The sequence below is a fragment of the Danio rerio genome, chromosome 19 (assembly GCF_052040795.2).
Source record: "Danio rerio strain M-AB ecotype USA chromosome 19, GRCz13ab, whole genome shotgun sequence".
NCBI lineage: Eukaryota > Metazoa > Chordata > Actinopteri > Cypriniformes > Danionidae > Danio > Danio rerio.
Window position 1 is genome coordinate 42614729 of NC_141039.2, and position 15272 is coordinate 42630000.

A 15272-nucleotide genomic window follows, 5' to 3' on the forward strand; every position below is an offset into this window, starting at 1 on the left:
TGGTCTGATGACCCACTATGTTGTGATTAGTTGACTGCAATTAGCGTGAGACAGAGAGAAATGCCCAACATGACTTATCAATAATTTTGAAGTAGACAGAGTGCAGAGGGTATGTGTGAACCCAATGTATTAAAGCAGTGCAGTTAAACACCAGCATTGCTCTATCCTTAACCATGACACACATTCAGTATTAATCCACACAGTTGCAAAAGCTGAACTATTTTAAAACCTGACCCAGGGCACCTGGAGGAAACCCAAGTAAACACGGGGAGAACATGCAAACTCCACACAGATATGCCAATTGACCAAGCTGAGGCTTTCGGAAGACCCAGCCCTCAACGACAAGGTCATATTAGTCAATAATATTATTGTAAATCATTTAAAAACTGAATAAATATAGATTTACACACATTTACACAAGTAAATAAACAGAATCAATGATGGGCAAAGAATCTGTGGAATTCTGGGCACGTAGATTCTGTGGGCCTAGTCATGTTGTCAGTATAACAGTGTACTCTGGAGGGGTGTTCTAATGTGAACTGTGGCTAATTTATTTATTTATTTGCTGTTTTTACTATAATTTGTTGCCATATCATGTCATTGTGATACAGAAAGGAAAAGTAAACATAGGACAATCTCCTTTCAGATGCACCTCACCTTCATTAGACAAAGTCACGATTGACCTGGGAGTATTTTACCAATGATAGATTTAGAAAAAAAAAGTTGAATGGATATGTATAGAAACATGTATTATGACTAAATAATATGACAACTTGTTCAACTTCTTTTATATATATAACTTCCTCACCACCCACAAGTGAAAATTCTGTTGTTTGAAAATGTTATATACCTAAATTTGAATTTTGCATGCTAAAAGTACTTGAGTAAGAGACATTTTACTTGATTTGGGTCATTAAATAACTGACTACCAATATTATGATATAGGTAGACTATAACTGCTGTATTTAACCTAAAACCTAACAGTAGTTTGACAAAAACAAAACAAAATAATACCCATTCTTGTCTTAAGACATTTTTATTAAGCAAATGTTTGAATAACAGTAAGTTCATGACATGTTAAATATATAGTATATTCTGCTGGTTTTAAACACACAGAATAATAATAAATAGTTATGTAACAACCATAACATTACCCTTATGTCTTAAGACATCTTTGATTAACTTTTTATTATTTGCACCAAATGTTGACTAATGAAGATACATTTATAACAACTACTTATTTGTTAGACTACTTTATTGTCAAACCATGTTGCATACAAATGCATTCAACAGACTTATGTGACAGTGTATTGCAGTAGAGGACAAATAAAACACAAGACAGGTGTTTAGAAAGAGTATAGTTTATTTTGTTTGGCCGGCAAACTTATCTAAACAAGATAAACTTTCAGAAAACAGCACGGAAACATTATAATGCGCGCTCTCGTGAATAAAACCCGCGGTTGTCTTCAACGGTTATCTTCTATAGTCCTTCTCTGCTCAACAGCTCTGCTGAAAAACAAAGCAAAACATTACAACACTCAGACATAGAGCAAAGAGCATAGAATGACCAAGAGGTAATAGCTGGGCGCTGCTGATGCAATGGAACGTTCTAGTGAGTGCGCCTCTTGGTCATTCTAAGCTCTTTGCATAGATATAAAACATAACAGTTACCATGGTTTCTATTTTAAACTATAGTAAACTAAAGTTTGAAACTATAGTTTAAAATAGATGATGAGTGGGCCTCGCTACTCCCACCAGGGCCGGAGTGGGACTCCTTTTCAGCCCTGGAGTTTCAAGCCTCAGACCCACCTCAGTTCACGACTGACTATATTAAAATAAGGTCATTTACAAAATTCAGTTTCTAATTACACTATCACGTCTTTTTTTGAGAAAACAGCTGCTTTAGAACTTCAAATGTTCAACAACCCTAACAGTATTATATGTCTCAACAATAAAAATGAAATTAATAACATACTTAAACGAGGATCACACCCGGGTTGGCAACGTTGTAATCTAACGTGCTTACCACTGGACCACACAGTTGTACAGTGAAAAGTGACTCATATTATTATTAACCTGCAGGCTGGTTATATATAAAAAGAGCAGAGCTGCGGTAAAAAAATGAATAAGAAGACTGTGGTCAAGTAAATAAATAAATTAATTTAAAAAGTCTGACTGCTGAGAGCAACAGATTCTGGAGCTAGGGACACCGGCCCTCGCGGCCAAAAAACGGACCGGCCCACCGGGAATTCCCCCAGTCCTCCCGATTAGCCAATCCGGGCCTGGCTCCCACCCACCATAACCTTTGCAGCGAGGTCCCACTACTGGCCTCCCGTGTTTCCCTGAGGGTCCTCGGGGCTTGTTTGTTACCTGCCTAGGGCTCAAAAGGCGCCTCGCCCCAGGGAGTGCACGAGAAAACCGGGCGCCAGGCCGTGCCAGTGTTCACTGGATGTTGCTTGGCGGCACATTTCGAGCAACAAACACGTATTATTCTTTGCGATATTGCGTTTATGTACGCAAACCGCAAGGAACTACAGCACAGACGGGCCCGAGTGAAGCTTCACAAAGCGACCTTCGTGAGATTGGCGTGGCTCCACTCGCACGGTCGGTATTGAACTCACTTAGGTCAAGTACAAACAGCAACACCGAGCGAACTGACAACGCTGAGAGAGAACCGACGAGCTTTATAGGAATGCAGATGCAAATTTTACAACGCGACGTCACTGCTGTGAGTAGTAAATAGTAAATGAGGAAAGCACATCTCATTGGAGCAAAAAGGCACGGAAATCTACGTCACGGCGAGTTGATGTCGGCAGCGGCTGTGGACAAAAACATGGAATATGGAGACAGATGAATGTAATTAAATACAGATGCGGGACATTAGAACAGAAAGTGAGCCTGGCTAGGACACCAACACACTACTCTGACCATCTCCTAGTGGTGGTAAGCTTCTTATTATCCAAGCGCGCCATCTAGCGGTCACATAACCTAATAGCATGTTACTTGCTACTAACCACCCCCACGGCCAAAGGGTCCAGCATTTGTCCTTTTAATTACTTTATGTAGTTTAATATTATATAATATATTTATTATATAATTAATATAATATATTTATATTCAATATATATTCCCGTCACGCAGGCCCGTGCAGAGACCGTCCAAAGGGCATGTGCAGGATAAATTTTTGGATGCCCGGGGTGGGGGGTTGGGGAGGGGTGCTGCAGATCTGCAGAGTGGAAGCGTGCTTACTGAAGAGTGGTGTTATCGAGCGCGTACTGATCAGCTGTGTTGTCGCGCGCGTACTCAAGAGCGGTGTTGTCGCGCGCCTACTGAAGGGCGGGACCGAAGGTGTGCCGCGTCGCGGGGGCACTTTTGATCATTTTGGAAGGGCACTTTCTATACAAGACTAAAAAGGGCATGTGCACTGCACAGGTTGAGCCCTGTGTGCACGTGCCTGCAGGCTGTTTGGTCACTTAAGTCTGTCCACAACCTCTTAAAACTCACTTGGAGCATGTATATAAATTAATTGCTGCAGTAAATACCCAGATGTAAGTGCAATAGTTTTGAATATTTCATAATTTCGGCGAGGGTGTATGATGGACTATAAATGGACGTGTAAATGACGTCATTTATGGACCTAATCACGACTGGGTATATATTAAACTACATGTACATAAAACTGCAAATTTATGAAACCCTAATAGAATATAGACAGGTACAAATGTATACAATATATATATTAATGCATTTTAGGACATGTTGTGCATTTTTGCCGTCCAGCTGCAACCAATTTTGGATGTGGAGTGCACGTCGCAATCGGACCAACCACACACCATTTATGCCGTCCAAGAGCGACATCTTTTGGCCGTGTAGAGCACGTGACGGTCCGACCAATGTTTGCTGGGTTCATTCGTTTTATTCTGATCAGATATCCGATCGCTCAAACCATTTCAGAAAGTGATCTGGGATGCATTCCAGATGAAACTGGAAAGGTATAATCATTTTTAGGCCAAATTATTATAAATGAATTTAATGATGACCTGGAGAAAACCTGTCCTGCGCCTAAAACACCTGTAGGTGCGCTTTTACAGCCACAATTCAATTAAAACACGTTTACTATATAGGCATAAACTTGTTCTAACCTTTCAGGCCTGTAGCGGTCTGTATTTTGGAAGACCCACCCCTCACTGACAAAGGTCCAGAATTTGTCTCGTATATGAGCTCATTTTGTCCTATTTTGACTGCTATGCCATCATAAGTAATGAAAATAATCCATCAAAAAAGGCTTTAAGACCAAACGGAGTCCTCTGTCGGCTGTTGCTTCTGTGGGACTATAATCTGGTGTGAGAGAAGTCTTTCACTACTGTATTGTTTTTAAAAAGAGAAAACATTTCACAGGTAACTTTTATTCTAAATATTGGACCTTATTCCTGAAATAAAAATGAGTAATAAAAAGATGTGAAGCAGCAGAAGTGGAACATATTAAATTCATTTCAATATATTTTGGCTATTGTTGATATCCAGGGATTCTCAAATGTACTTTTTTTTTTTTTTTACCAAAGAGACCAGAAAAATTCTGAAGAATTCAATATTATTGTTTTGATATTATTTTTATTATTATTATTATTTTTTTCTTTTTTTTTTTAAATTTAAATTTTTTATTATAATTTTTTATTCAAATTGGCCAAATTGCAAATCAGGACAGTTGAATGTGCTTTCCAGTTTGTTTTCTGTCTAATAAATGACAGTAGGCTACAGGTTTTTTTTACTGTTAAACTTTAACAGCTTGCTATTTTTTTCCTAATGTTATATGATGTAATAAATTTGTATTTTAAAAATTAGTCTTGATTTGTTTTTTTATTGCAATTATTTAGGAAATATTTTAGTTCATCAAAAAGTGTGTTTATGATGACATCTGACCAGCTAATCCAGCAAAAAACAAAAACAAAAAGAAAAACCTAAAATGCAGTATTTAAATATCATAGTTAGATAGAAACTGAGATGTATAACTGCAAAAAGGTAGTGACCTATTTCTATTTTAAAGTGAGTAAAATTAGGTTTTCTTCACTGCCCATTTACATTTATGAATAAAAAATATTTCATATATAATGAGCAAAATGACAATATGCCTAATTTTGAAGTCGACCGTATTCTCATAAAAAAACCCATCTTTTTCTTTGAATTACAATGCAATATTCATACTCTGCTTAACAAAAAAGAAAAGATCACACCAAAACAATTGTGTGTAAATACAATCATAAAATAAATGAACAATACTTTCTTCTTTATCGTTACAGAAAGCACATTTTAAATAAATATTTTTTATTTTTATTTACAAAATCTTGCAATTACCTGTTTTACAGGATAAATACGATGAACAATTTTAAAACAAAAATACCAAAGCAAAAAGAACTGTTAATTATTTTAAAGCCTTAAATTTTGTTTTTTGAATAATTGTATTTTTTATTCTTATATATTGTATTTGATTGGATGTTAATATAATGTTGTTATTGCCCTTGTATGGTCTGTGTTATAAAATTGCAATAAAAAAAGTTTGAGGAAAAAAGAACCACTCCTTTCACCAGGCTGGCTACGGGCCTTGTATTACATTTAAATATAAAATGTTTCTTACTGTAAGTGGTCTTTGTTTCTGAGTGTCTCAATTGTTTTAACGATTCTACGTAGTAAATTTTATTTAAACCAATAAACAAATACAAAAATATACAGGCGTGTGTAGTTTGCCAGCAAATCCGATAAGCTGCTGCAGCGCCCTCTAGTGTTCATACTGAGCGTGTGACGCCGCTGTGGAACCGCTAGATGGCGATTCTTCAGAAACACTCACTGCACACTGGAGCCTCCGCCAGCACCACAGACATGTAAACAAAAGGCAGATTTCATAGGTTTTAGCCTACGGGTTTTAGGCAAAATCTGCAGAAATGGGCAAGCGAGATAACAGAGTGGTAAGTAAAGTCAGTTTAGAAAATCGTGTATTTCCAATTTTCCAGACAAACGTTGACGAGGCCGTTAAGCCGCAAATGCTAACGCGTCATCAACAATAGCATTACACATTAGCCACGTCCACACACTGAATGAACGAACAAGCCAATTTAGATAAACTATATAAATTGTGGCTTATGTTTGCAGACTGGCACAGTTTGTGGTATATTTAGCTTACATAGACAACGACGTTAACCACACTAACATGCTTAACCATGCTAACTCAGCTAACACATTCAAATTAAGGCACTGCAGGTAAACAACTTACTCGGAAAAATAAAATAAACCAATAGTTATCAGCGTACTTCGCACATTTATTGATTACTTTAAGAATTAAAAATGCATTTATTGTATAACAAATGTTTTAAATGCTATGTTGAATTGAATAAGTGCTATTTTGCATACATTTGTAGTCACATTGAGTATTCTTGATTAATTATTAGACACACTGGAGTCAAAGGTTTTTGCAATCAGAATAAGTTAGATTTTTTGATAATTTAGAAAATAGACGGAATAAAAATTGCAGAGATTTTTGTGAAAAAAAAACCTTTAGAGATCACAGATAAGAAATAAAAGGCTTAAATGAAATGGAGATTTCTGACACTGTTCAAGAGAATTGAAAAAGCTTTAAAATATTTAAGTTAAATCTGTAGACACAAATTTGTAAAATGTTACAAAGGGAACCTAAATATATAGGAATAACCATGTTAATAAAGGCTTTTTAATATTTTGCCTTGGACTTATTTCTGCTGTTTATTCTGATGAATCCCTTACCCAAAGAGCACCGACACATTATTTAAGCTAGCCCTGAGCACTTTTAGTTTGATTTTAAGCTTAAAGTGATATATTTGGATGTTTTCTATCCATTAAAACATTTTATTAAAAGACTTAAATGTAAAAACTGAAGGTACAAGAAAAAGTTTTTGCAGATTAATGTTTTACAGATGTTTTGCTGACCTTTTATTGTTCTTCTGAGCAGATGAAAATGAAAAAGTAATGCTTTACTAGTTTAGTAAAACTTTCCTCTGAAGTTAAATTTCATTCATTTTCCTTTGGCTTAGTCCCTTTATTCATCAGGGGTCACCCAGCGGAATAACCCGCCAACTTATTTACCATATGTTTTACACAGCGGATGCCCTGCCAACTGCATCCCAGTACTGGGAAACATCCATACATACTCATTCACACTTATATACACTACAACCAATTTAGTTTATTCAATTCACCTATAGCACATGCAGGGTTCAACGCTAAGAATTTTTCTGCTGGCCCAATTAGGCTAGTGGTTCAGATTTTTACTTTCCCTGCCAATATTTTTACTGGCCCAACCTAAAAAAAAAAAAAAAAAAAAAGGAAAGGTTAGTAGCCACTAACTAATTTCTTAGCCACATGTTTTAAATATAGTGTCAAAAATGTGTTACAGAATTTAAATATTTTTAAAATGTTAATAAATGTATAATGAGCAAATCTTCGCACTGTACCCAAGTAAATGTTTGCTTTCAAGACATTCTTTTAGCTTTGTTATTTGAGGTTGCTGTCACTTTGCTGGTATTTACCAGGTTACAAAAAAAACCTGACATGCTCACAACATGAAATCAGGTAAGAGGAACCTAAAAGCAATATGTTGTTTACGGTATCATAGAGAATGTAGCATTTAAAGGCTTAAAAGCACAAACTGTTCTCGATTCTAAGACTGTATTTATACGCAATTGACAAATAGTCGCAGGCAAATTGAACTTGCGACAAGGCAGCACAGATCGGGCCAGTAACAATCCTGTCTACTGTCCAGAGAGTCTCGCACAATGGCCCTGGGCCATCGGGCAGTCCTTATTGTTGAGCCCTGACATGTCTTTGGACTGTGGGCGAAACCATAGCACCAGGAGGAAACCCATGCGAACATGGGGGGAACATGCAAGGTCCACACAGAAATGCCAACTGGCCCAGCCGGGACTCAAACCAGCAACCTTATTGCTGTGAGGCAACAGTGCTAACCATTGAGCCAGTGTCATGCTAAAGTTAAATAAATAATGTGGATAATGCTATTATATTGTCAGTCTCCCAAGTGAAACGTGGCTTCTGATTAATATTTAATAAGCATATTCTGTTAAAACTGAGGATCTGCTGGCTAGATCATGAATATTAATGTATGGTACTTGTGTTTTAGGCATACTTGAACCCAATAGCTGCTGCCAGAGCCAGAGGACCTGCACCCACCTCCGGCACCACCATTCAGGATTATCTCAGCAGACCACGACCATCATGGTGCAGAGATATGATGACTGTGACTGAAATATGAGGAATTCCTTCATTGTGAATGTGTGATGTTTATGTGCATTTGCTTTGTACATCAGGGAGGAGGTGAAAGAACAGTTGGAAAAGAAAAGGAAAGGCTCCAGAGCCCTGGCTGATTTTGAGGACAAGATGAACGCGGTACAGACTTGGGTTTAGTTTGTTTTTCATTTGCATTCCATTCAGATCGAGTGTTTTACGTGAGTGATATGTGCTTTTAATTCTTTTCCAGCGATGGAAGAAGGAACTGGAGAAAAACAGGGAGAAGGTGCTTGGGGGAGGTGATAAGAAAGAAAAAGAAAAGGAGAAAGACAAGGAGAAGGAAAAGAAGGAGGTATGATGTGTTACAGTCATTTGTAATACCACTAGAGATCGATTCTGATGTTCATGGATAGCAACCGGTGTTGAACGTGGGAATCAAATCATGAGTTATAAATGGAAAAAATGATGATCAGAATGTTAAATTTGTAATTCAGACTATTTTTATTTTTTTTAATCATACATGTACTAGTTTATATAAGGGCAAATTTAATAAGAAGAATTAATTAAAAATAAGAATTTATAAAAATAAGAAAGTAAGACATTGAAAGGCTATTTAAGGATAACAATACAGCAGCAGCAGAAAAAACTACAAAACTAAAAAAAAAAAAAACACACACACTCACCGGCCACTTTATTAGGTACACCTTAATAGTACTGGGTTTGCCTTCAGAACTGCCTTAATCCTTTCTGGCATAGATTCAACAAGGTACTGGAAATATTCCACAGAGATTTTGGTCCATATTGACATGATAGCATCATGCAGTTGCTGCAGATTTGTCGGCTGCACATCCATGATTCAAATCTCCTGTTCCACCACATCCCAAACATGCTCTATTGGATTGAGGTCTGGTGACTGTGGAGGCCATTTAAGTACAGTGAACTCATTGTCATGATCAGGAAACCAGTCTGAGATGGATACCGATTTATGACATGGCGCGTTATCCTGCTTTAAGTAGCCATCAGAAGATATGTACACTGTGGTCATGAAGGGAAGGATATGGTCAGCAACAATACTCAGGTAGGCTGTGGCATTGACACGATGCTCAATTGGTATTAATGGGCCACATTACACCACCACCAGCAGCCTGAATCGTTGATGCAAGGCAGAATGTATCTATGCTTTCATGTTGTTGACGCCAAGTTCTGACCCTACCATCTGTATCTTGCAGCAAAAATTGAGACTCAGAGCAGGCAACGTTTTTCCAATCGGGTATTGTCCAATATTAGTGAGCCTGTGTGAATTGTAGCCTGACAGGAGTGGCACCCGGTGTGGTCTTCTGCTGGTGTAGCCCATCCGTCTCAAAGTTGGAGTTGTTGTGCTTTCAGAGATGCTTTACTACATACCTCAGTTGTAACGAGTGGTTATTTGAGTTACTGTTGCCTTTCTATCAGCTCCAACCAGTCTGGCCATTCTCCTCTGACCTCTGTTATCAACAAGGCATTATTGCCTTGTTGATGACATAGAACTGCCGCTCACTAGATATGTTTTCTTTTTTGGACCATTCACTGTAAACCCTAGAGATGGCTGTGCATGAAAATCCCAGTAGATTAACAGTTTCTGAAATACTCAGCCCGTCTTGCACCAACAACCATGCCACGATCAGTCACTTAAATCACCTTTCATCCCCATTCTGATGCTTGGTTTAAAATGCAGCAGATCGTCTTGACCATGTCTACATGCCTAAATGCACCGAGTTGCTGCCGTGTGATTGGCTGATTAGAAATTTGCGCTAACGAGCAGTTGGACAGGTGTACCTAATAAAATGGCCGGAGAGTTTGTGTGTATCTTTTGTAAAATTTTAATTCTTCAGATATTTCTCAAGTGATGTTTAACAATGCAAGGAAAATTTTCACATTATTTCCCATTATATATTTATATTTATTATATATATATTTATATATTTACTTTTTCTAGAGAAAGGCTTTTTTCTTTAAGTTTGGCTGCATTAATAATTACAAAAATATTTAAATACTTCTAAGGTTGTGGTTATTGGCCTGTTTTATTTAATTATTTCTTTTTTTTTATTGGCTACAGAACAAACCACTGTTGTCCAATGACTAATTAACCTAAATTGACTAATCTGAATAACTCAATTAAGCTGAACTTTAAACTGAATATTGGTATCTTGCAAAATAGATGTTAAAATATTATGCATGTCATCATGGCAAAGACAAAATTAATAGATTATTAGAAATTAGTTATTAAAACTGTTATGTTAAAAAGTGCATTAAAAATCTGTTAATCGGCACTTTAGAAATATTTTAAGAATAAAAAAATCTCTCAGCATGGCTAATAACTTAGTCTTCAACTATATATGTGTTTATATTTAAATGAGAGCAGGTTTGATGTAAAACAGTGGTTTGAAAGATGGTAACAAATTCTAAAGATTTCAAATGACAATTAATCCTTATTTTGGTCCGGCTGCACAGTGATCCCTAAATGTCATCATATGATTCATTTTAATTATATTATATTACATTTAAATTACATTTTGGCGGCTGTCTTCTGTAAACCAAGGTGGAAATGTTAGTTTTGCACCATTCCACATGCTGTATTGCATTCCTGTTGTTTTGAGGTTTTTTCACCTGCAAACAGACACTTTATAAATCATTTACTGGATCATTTTAGGAACTGTTGTGTGTTTATTTTTAGGATTTTTCTGGGTACATCTTGATAAATGCGGTCTCTGTTTTGATTATAAACACCTTGCCTATGATTCATTGATATTTTGTCTTTGCGTTTTCCAGAAAAAGAAGAAAGAGAAGAAGAAGTCCAGTAGGGTGAGGAGAGCTCTCCATTTTCATATCTTGTGAAACACTAAAAACCAATAGTTAATTGATAATAAAAACATTGAAAACTGGTTTCATGTAACAATATGTTCCAATAGTACTTAGCCTGTTATCCAAGGGTCACCAAATCAGTTTCAATTGACTTATAGTCTAACAAATTCTGCTTTTGTTGTGTTTGGTCAAGCATTCCTCATCTTCCTCCTCCTCATCATCGAGTTCTGATTCCTCCTCCAGTTCCTCCTTAGATGCTGAAGACGATGTGAGTCTTGCTAATTATGTCACTTTATGTTTGTATGCAATGTTATAATGGCCATCTGAATAATCTCCCATTTGCTGCCTTTTTAGGATGAGAAGAAAAATCTAAAAAAGAAGAAAAAGAGAAAACGATCCTCAACCCGGAAAGCGTCTGATGAGACTGACTCCGAGTCTGAGACTGATAGCAGGGTATTGATGGGTTTATATTTACACGGAAAATAATTATATGATTTAAAAAGAATTCTTCTTGCTCAATATAAAAATGATGTAGGATTGAAGACAACATTAATTCAGATGTTTTTCTCATAATCTTTTCAAATATTTTGCCAACAACATATATATATATATATATATATACATATATATATATATATATATATATATATATATATATATATATATATATATATATATATATAATTTTTTTTTTTTTTTTTTTTTGTGTGTGTGTGTGTGTTTACCTGACAAACGTCTTGCCTTCTATGCAAGTTTTAGGAACAACAAATAATAACTTGGTATCAGAAGTGGCTTATATTAAAGGCAAAGTTGCCTCTAGATTACGCTTTTTTTACCAAAATAAAATATGATCATACCTTGATTTTTAACTATTTAATTAGGACAGTAAGGTCTGACTTTGCTTAGACAAAAGTCTTGTCACTTAACAGAAATAATTTACAGTATAATATATAAAGTCAGTGTGCAGTGGACACAAAATTAATATCGTGTATGACTCCCAAGAGCTTGGAGGACTGCATCCATACATCTCTGCAATGACTCTAATAACTTGTTATTAAAGTCATCTGGAATGGCAAAGAAAGCATTCTTGCAGGACTCCCAGAGTTCATTAAGATTCTTTAAATTCACCTTTAATGCCTCCTCCATCTTACCCCTGCCATGCTCAATAATGTTCATTTCTGGTGACTGGGCTGGCCAATCCTAGAGCACCTTGATCTTCTTTGCTTTCAGGAACTTTGATATGAAGGCTCCAGTATGAGGAGCGCTATCCTGCTAAAGAATTTGCCCTCTCTTGTGGTTTGTAATGTAATGAGCAGCACAAATGTCTTGATACCTCAGGCTGTTGATGTTGCCATCCACTCTGCAGAGCTCTCAAACACCCCTATACTGAATATAACCCCAAACCATAATTTTTCTTTCACCAAACTTAGCTGATTTCTGTAAAAATGTTGGGTCCATGCGGGTTCCAATAGGTCTTCTGCAGTATTTGTGATGATTGGGATGCAGTTCAACAGATGATTCATGGGAAAAATCTACCTTCTGCCACTTTTCCAAATGATCAACTAAAAGTCAAGTTATTATTTGTTGCTCTTACATATGGGGTCGATGACAAGGCTTTTGTCAGGTCGTGTAGTAACCTAATATATCTAGTTAACCTAATTAACCAAGTGGTTAAGTTTTTAAGTTACACTAAGCTGAACACTAGTACCTTGCAGAATATCTAGTAAAATATTATATGCTGTCATCATGGCAAAGACAAAATCATATCATCTAGTCATTAGAAACGTAGTTATTAAAGCAAATGATCTCTCCGTTAAACGGCACTTGGAAAATATTAAAAAAAATAGTTCATTTCACAGGAGGGCTGTAATTATTTTGTGTTTAATTGTATTACACATTACTCTAACCTGGTGGGTTTTCTGAAAATTACAGTGTTGATTTGCCTACATGAATATTCAATTTACACTGCAGAGTTGAAAACTGAAAATGGAAACTGAATTGCTGGTTATAATGAAGATGTTTGTCAAGACTAGCCCTGATGCCTTTTATTTTTAGGAGTCATTCAAGAAAAAACGGAAGAAAACAGATGGAGAGAAAGATAAGGTACAAATGCATAAAACATTCAGTCACCTTGATGTCATTCCAAAAATAAGTTTTGCTTTTTATTTATATATACTGTTAAAGTCCAGTTATTAGCCCCCCTTTAATTCTTTTTCTTTTTTAAATATTTCCCAAATCATGTTTAACAGCGCAAGGAAAGTTTCACAGGATGTCTGATAATATTTTGTTTTCAGGAGAAAGCGTTATTTGTTTTATTTGAGCTAGAATAAAAGCAGTTTTTAATTTTTTAAGCAGCATTTTAAGGTCAAAATTATTAGCCCCTTTAAGCTATATATTTTTTTTCTGATAGTCTACAGAACAAACCTGCATTATAACTCTAACCTGCCTAGTTTATCAGCCTTTAAATGTCACTTTAAGCTGTATAGAAGTGTCTTGAAAAATATCTAGTCAAATATTAATTATGATCATAATGGCAAAGATAAAACAAAACTATTAATTAAAAAATCTCTGTTAAACAGAAATTGGGGAACAATTAGGGGTGCTAATAATTCAGGGGCGCTAATAATTCGGACTTCAACTGTATATATTTTTGTAGTTTCATAGTACCAGATCTGTAAATGTTCAAAAAAGATTTTGTGAGGCAGAATCATGACTGATATTGTTTTTTCATACGCATGTTTGTACAAACAACCAAGCACCAAATGTGTGTAAAAAAACAAATAGTGTGTGTGTGTGTGTGTGTGTGTGTGTGTGTGTGTGTGTGTGTGTGTGTGTGTGTGTGTGTGTGTGTGTGTGTGTGTGTGTGTGTGTGTGTGTGTGTGTGTGTGTGTGTATGTGGAACGGTGTTACTCGGTTGCCTCATTTTTATTATTTTAAAAATTAAAATTTCTATATTTAAAATTTGCAAAGTTTGGGGAATTTAGTCTTGATCCTAAGTGACAGTAAAAAAAACAGTATTTAAGATTGCAACTTGTTGATAATTAATCAGAATGTTTTTTAAATCAGGAACTTATAATGATTCAGTGAGACTGAAGACTAAAATACTGATGTTAAATTAAGCTTCGCATTGCATTCATGAATCAAATTTGTGATCAATTTTTCAGTTTTTATTTCATCAAATGGTAAGTGTAAGAAACTCGATACAGATCTTCGTCTATCATAAATTAAATGTTTTGTTTGAAAGGACGAAAAGGACTCTCGAAAGAAGAGGAAAGCTGAAAGAAGTCAGTCCGAGTCTTCTGACGAGTCTGATGTAGACAAAGACGTAAGAGTTTGTTTAAAACCTCTGTGGTTTTAATGTGTCACCAAATCAGATTAGCACAGCAAATAACATGTGACATGCAAAACTCATCTGCGAATGTGTTTGTTTTTTTAGGCTGACTCCAAAAAGAAGAAACATAGTAGTGAAGAGAAGGAGAAAATTACAGTAAGTCTTTATTAAAGAAACACTCCACATTTTTGCAAATAGGCTCATTTTACAAATCTCATAGAGTTAAATGGATGAGTTTTACCTTTTGAGTCCATTCAAGTGATCTCTGCATATGGTGAATACACTTTTAGCTTAGCTTAATCATTGAATCGGATTAGACCATTAGCATCTGGCTTTTAAGAAAAAAAGTAAAAAAAAAAAAAAAAATTGATAATCTTCCTATTTAAAACTTGACTCTTCTGTAGTTACATTGTGTATTAAGAAAAAAATAACTTTTTTTAGGCTGATATACATAGGAACTACACTCACCAGCCACTTTATTAGGTATATCTTACTAGTACCGCCTTCAGAGCTGCCTTGATCCTTTGTGGCATAGATTCAACAAGGTACTGGAAATATTCCTCAGAGATTTTGGTCCATATTGACATTATTGTATCACGCAGTTGCTGCAGATTTGTCGGCTACACATCCATGATGTGAATCTCCCATTCAACCACATCCCAAAGGTGCTCTATTGGATTGAGTTTCGGTGACCGTGGAGGCCCTTTGAGTACAGTGAACTTCATGTTGATGGCAAATTTTGACTTTACCATTTGAATGTCGCAGCCTTAATCGAGACTCATCAGGCCATGTCTCCAATCTTCTATTGTCCAATTTTGGTGAGCCTGTGTAA

The 15272-nt window shown here is 35.9% G+C and overlaps 1 protein-coding gene and 1 long non-coding RNA gene across 7 annotated transcripts in view; one reads left to right on the forward strand and one right to left on the reverse strand.

The window, feature by feature from the left end:
* Positions 1-384: 384 nt before the first annotated feature.
* LOC148679826 (uncharacterized) lies at positions 385-2656 on the reverse strand. Its single transcript, XR_015945465.1, has 3 exons — positions 2283-2656; positions 1184-1745; positions 385-1098 (listed from the first exon to the last, which is right to left on the reverse strand). It is a non-coding gene; the product is annotated as an uncharacterized LOC148679826 (long non-coding RNA).
* The window catches only part of fam133b (family with sequence similarity 133 member B), a 13847-nt gene continuing 1116 nt past the window's right edge, over positions 2542-15272 (forward strand). Inside the window, exons 1-10 of one of the 6 annotated variants that reach the window (XR_015516242.2) lie at positions 2542-2943; positions 8162-8259; positions 8349-8427; positions 8519-8620; positions 11077-11109; positions 11353-11377; positions 11464-11562; positions 13165-13212; positions 14354-14434; positions 14546-14596. Coding sequence is in view for 4 of the 6 variants with exons in the window: in XM_087295054.2 (XP_087151180.2) it covers positions 2851-2943; positions 8162-8259; positions 8349-8427; positions 8519-8620; positions 11077-11109; positions 11303-11377; positions 11464-11562; positions 13165-13212; positions 14354-14434; positions 14546-14596 (759 nt within the window). In the remaining 2 variants the exon portion in view is untranslated. Of the gene's footprint in view, positions 2944-5830; positions 5961-8161; positions 8260-8348; positions 8428-8518; positions 8621-11076; positions 11110-11302; positions 11378-11463; positions 11563-13164; positions 13213-14353; positions 14435-14545; positions 14597-15272 lie in introns of those variants that run through there. The other 5 variants (XM_087295054.2, NM_001080087.1, XR_015516243.2 and 2 more) reach the window with 5 other exon arrangements.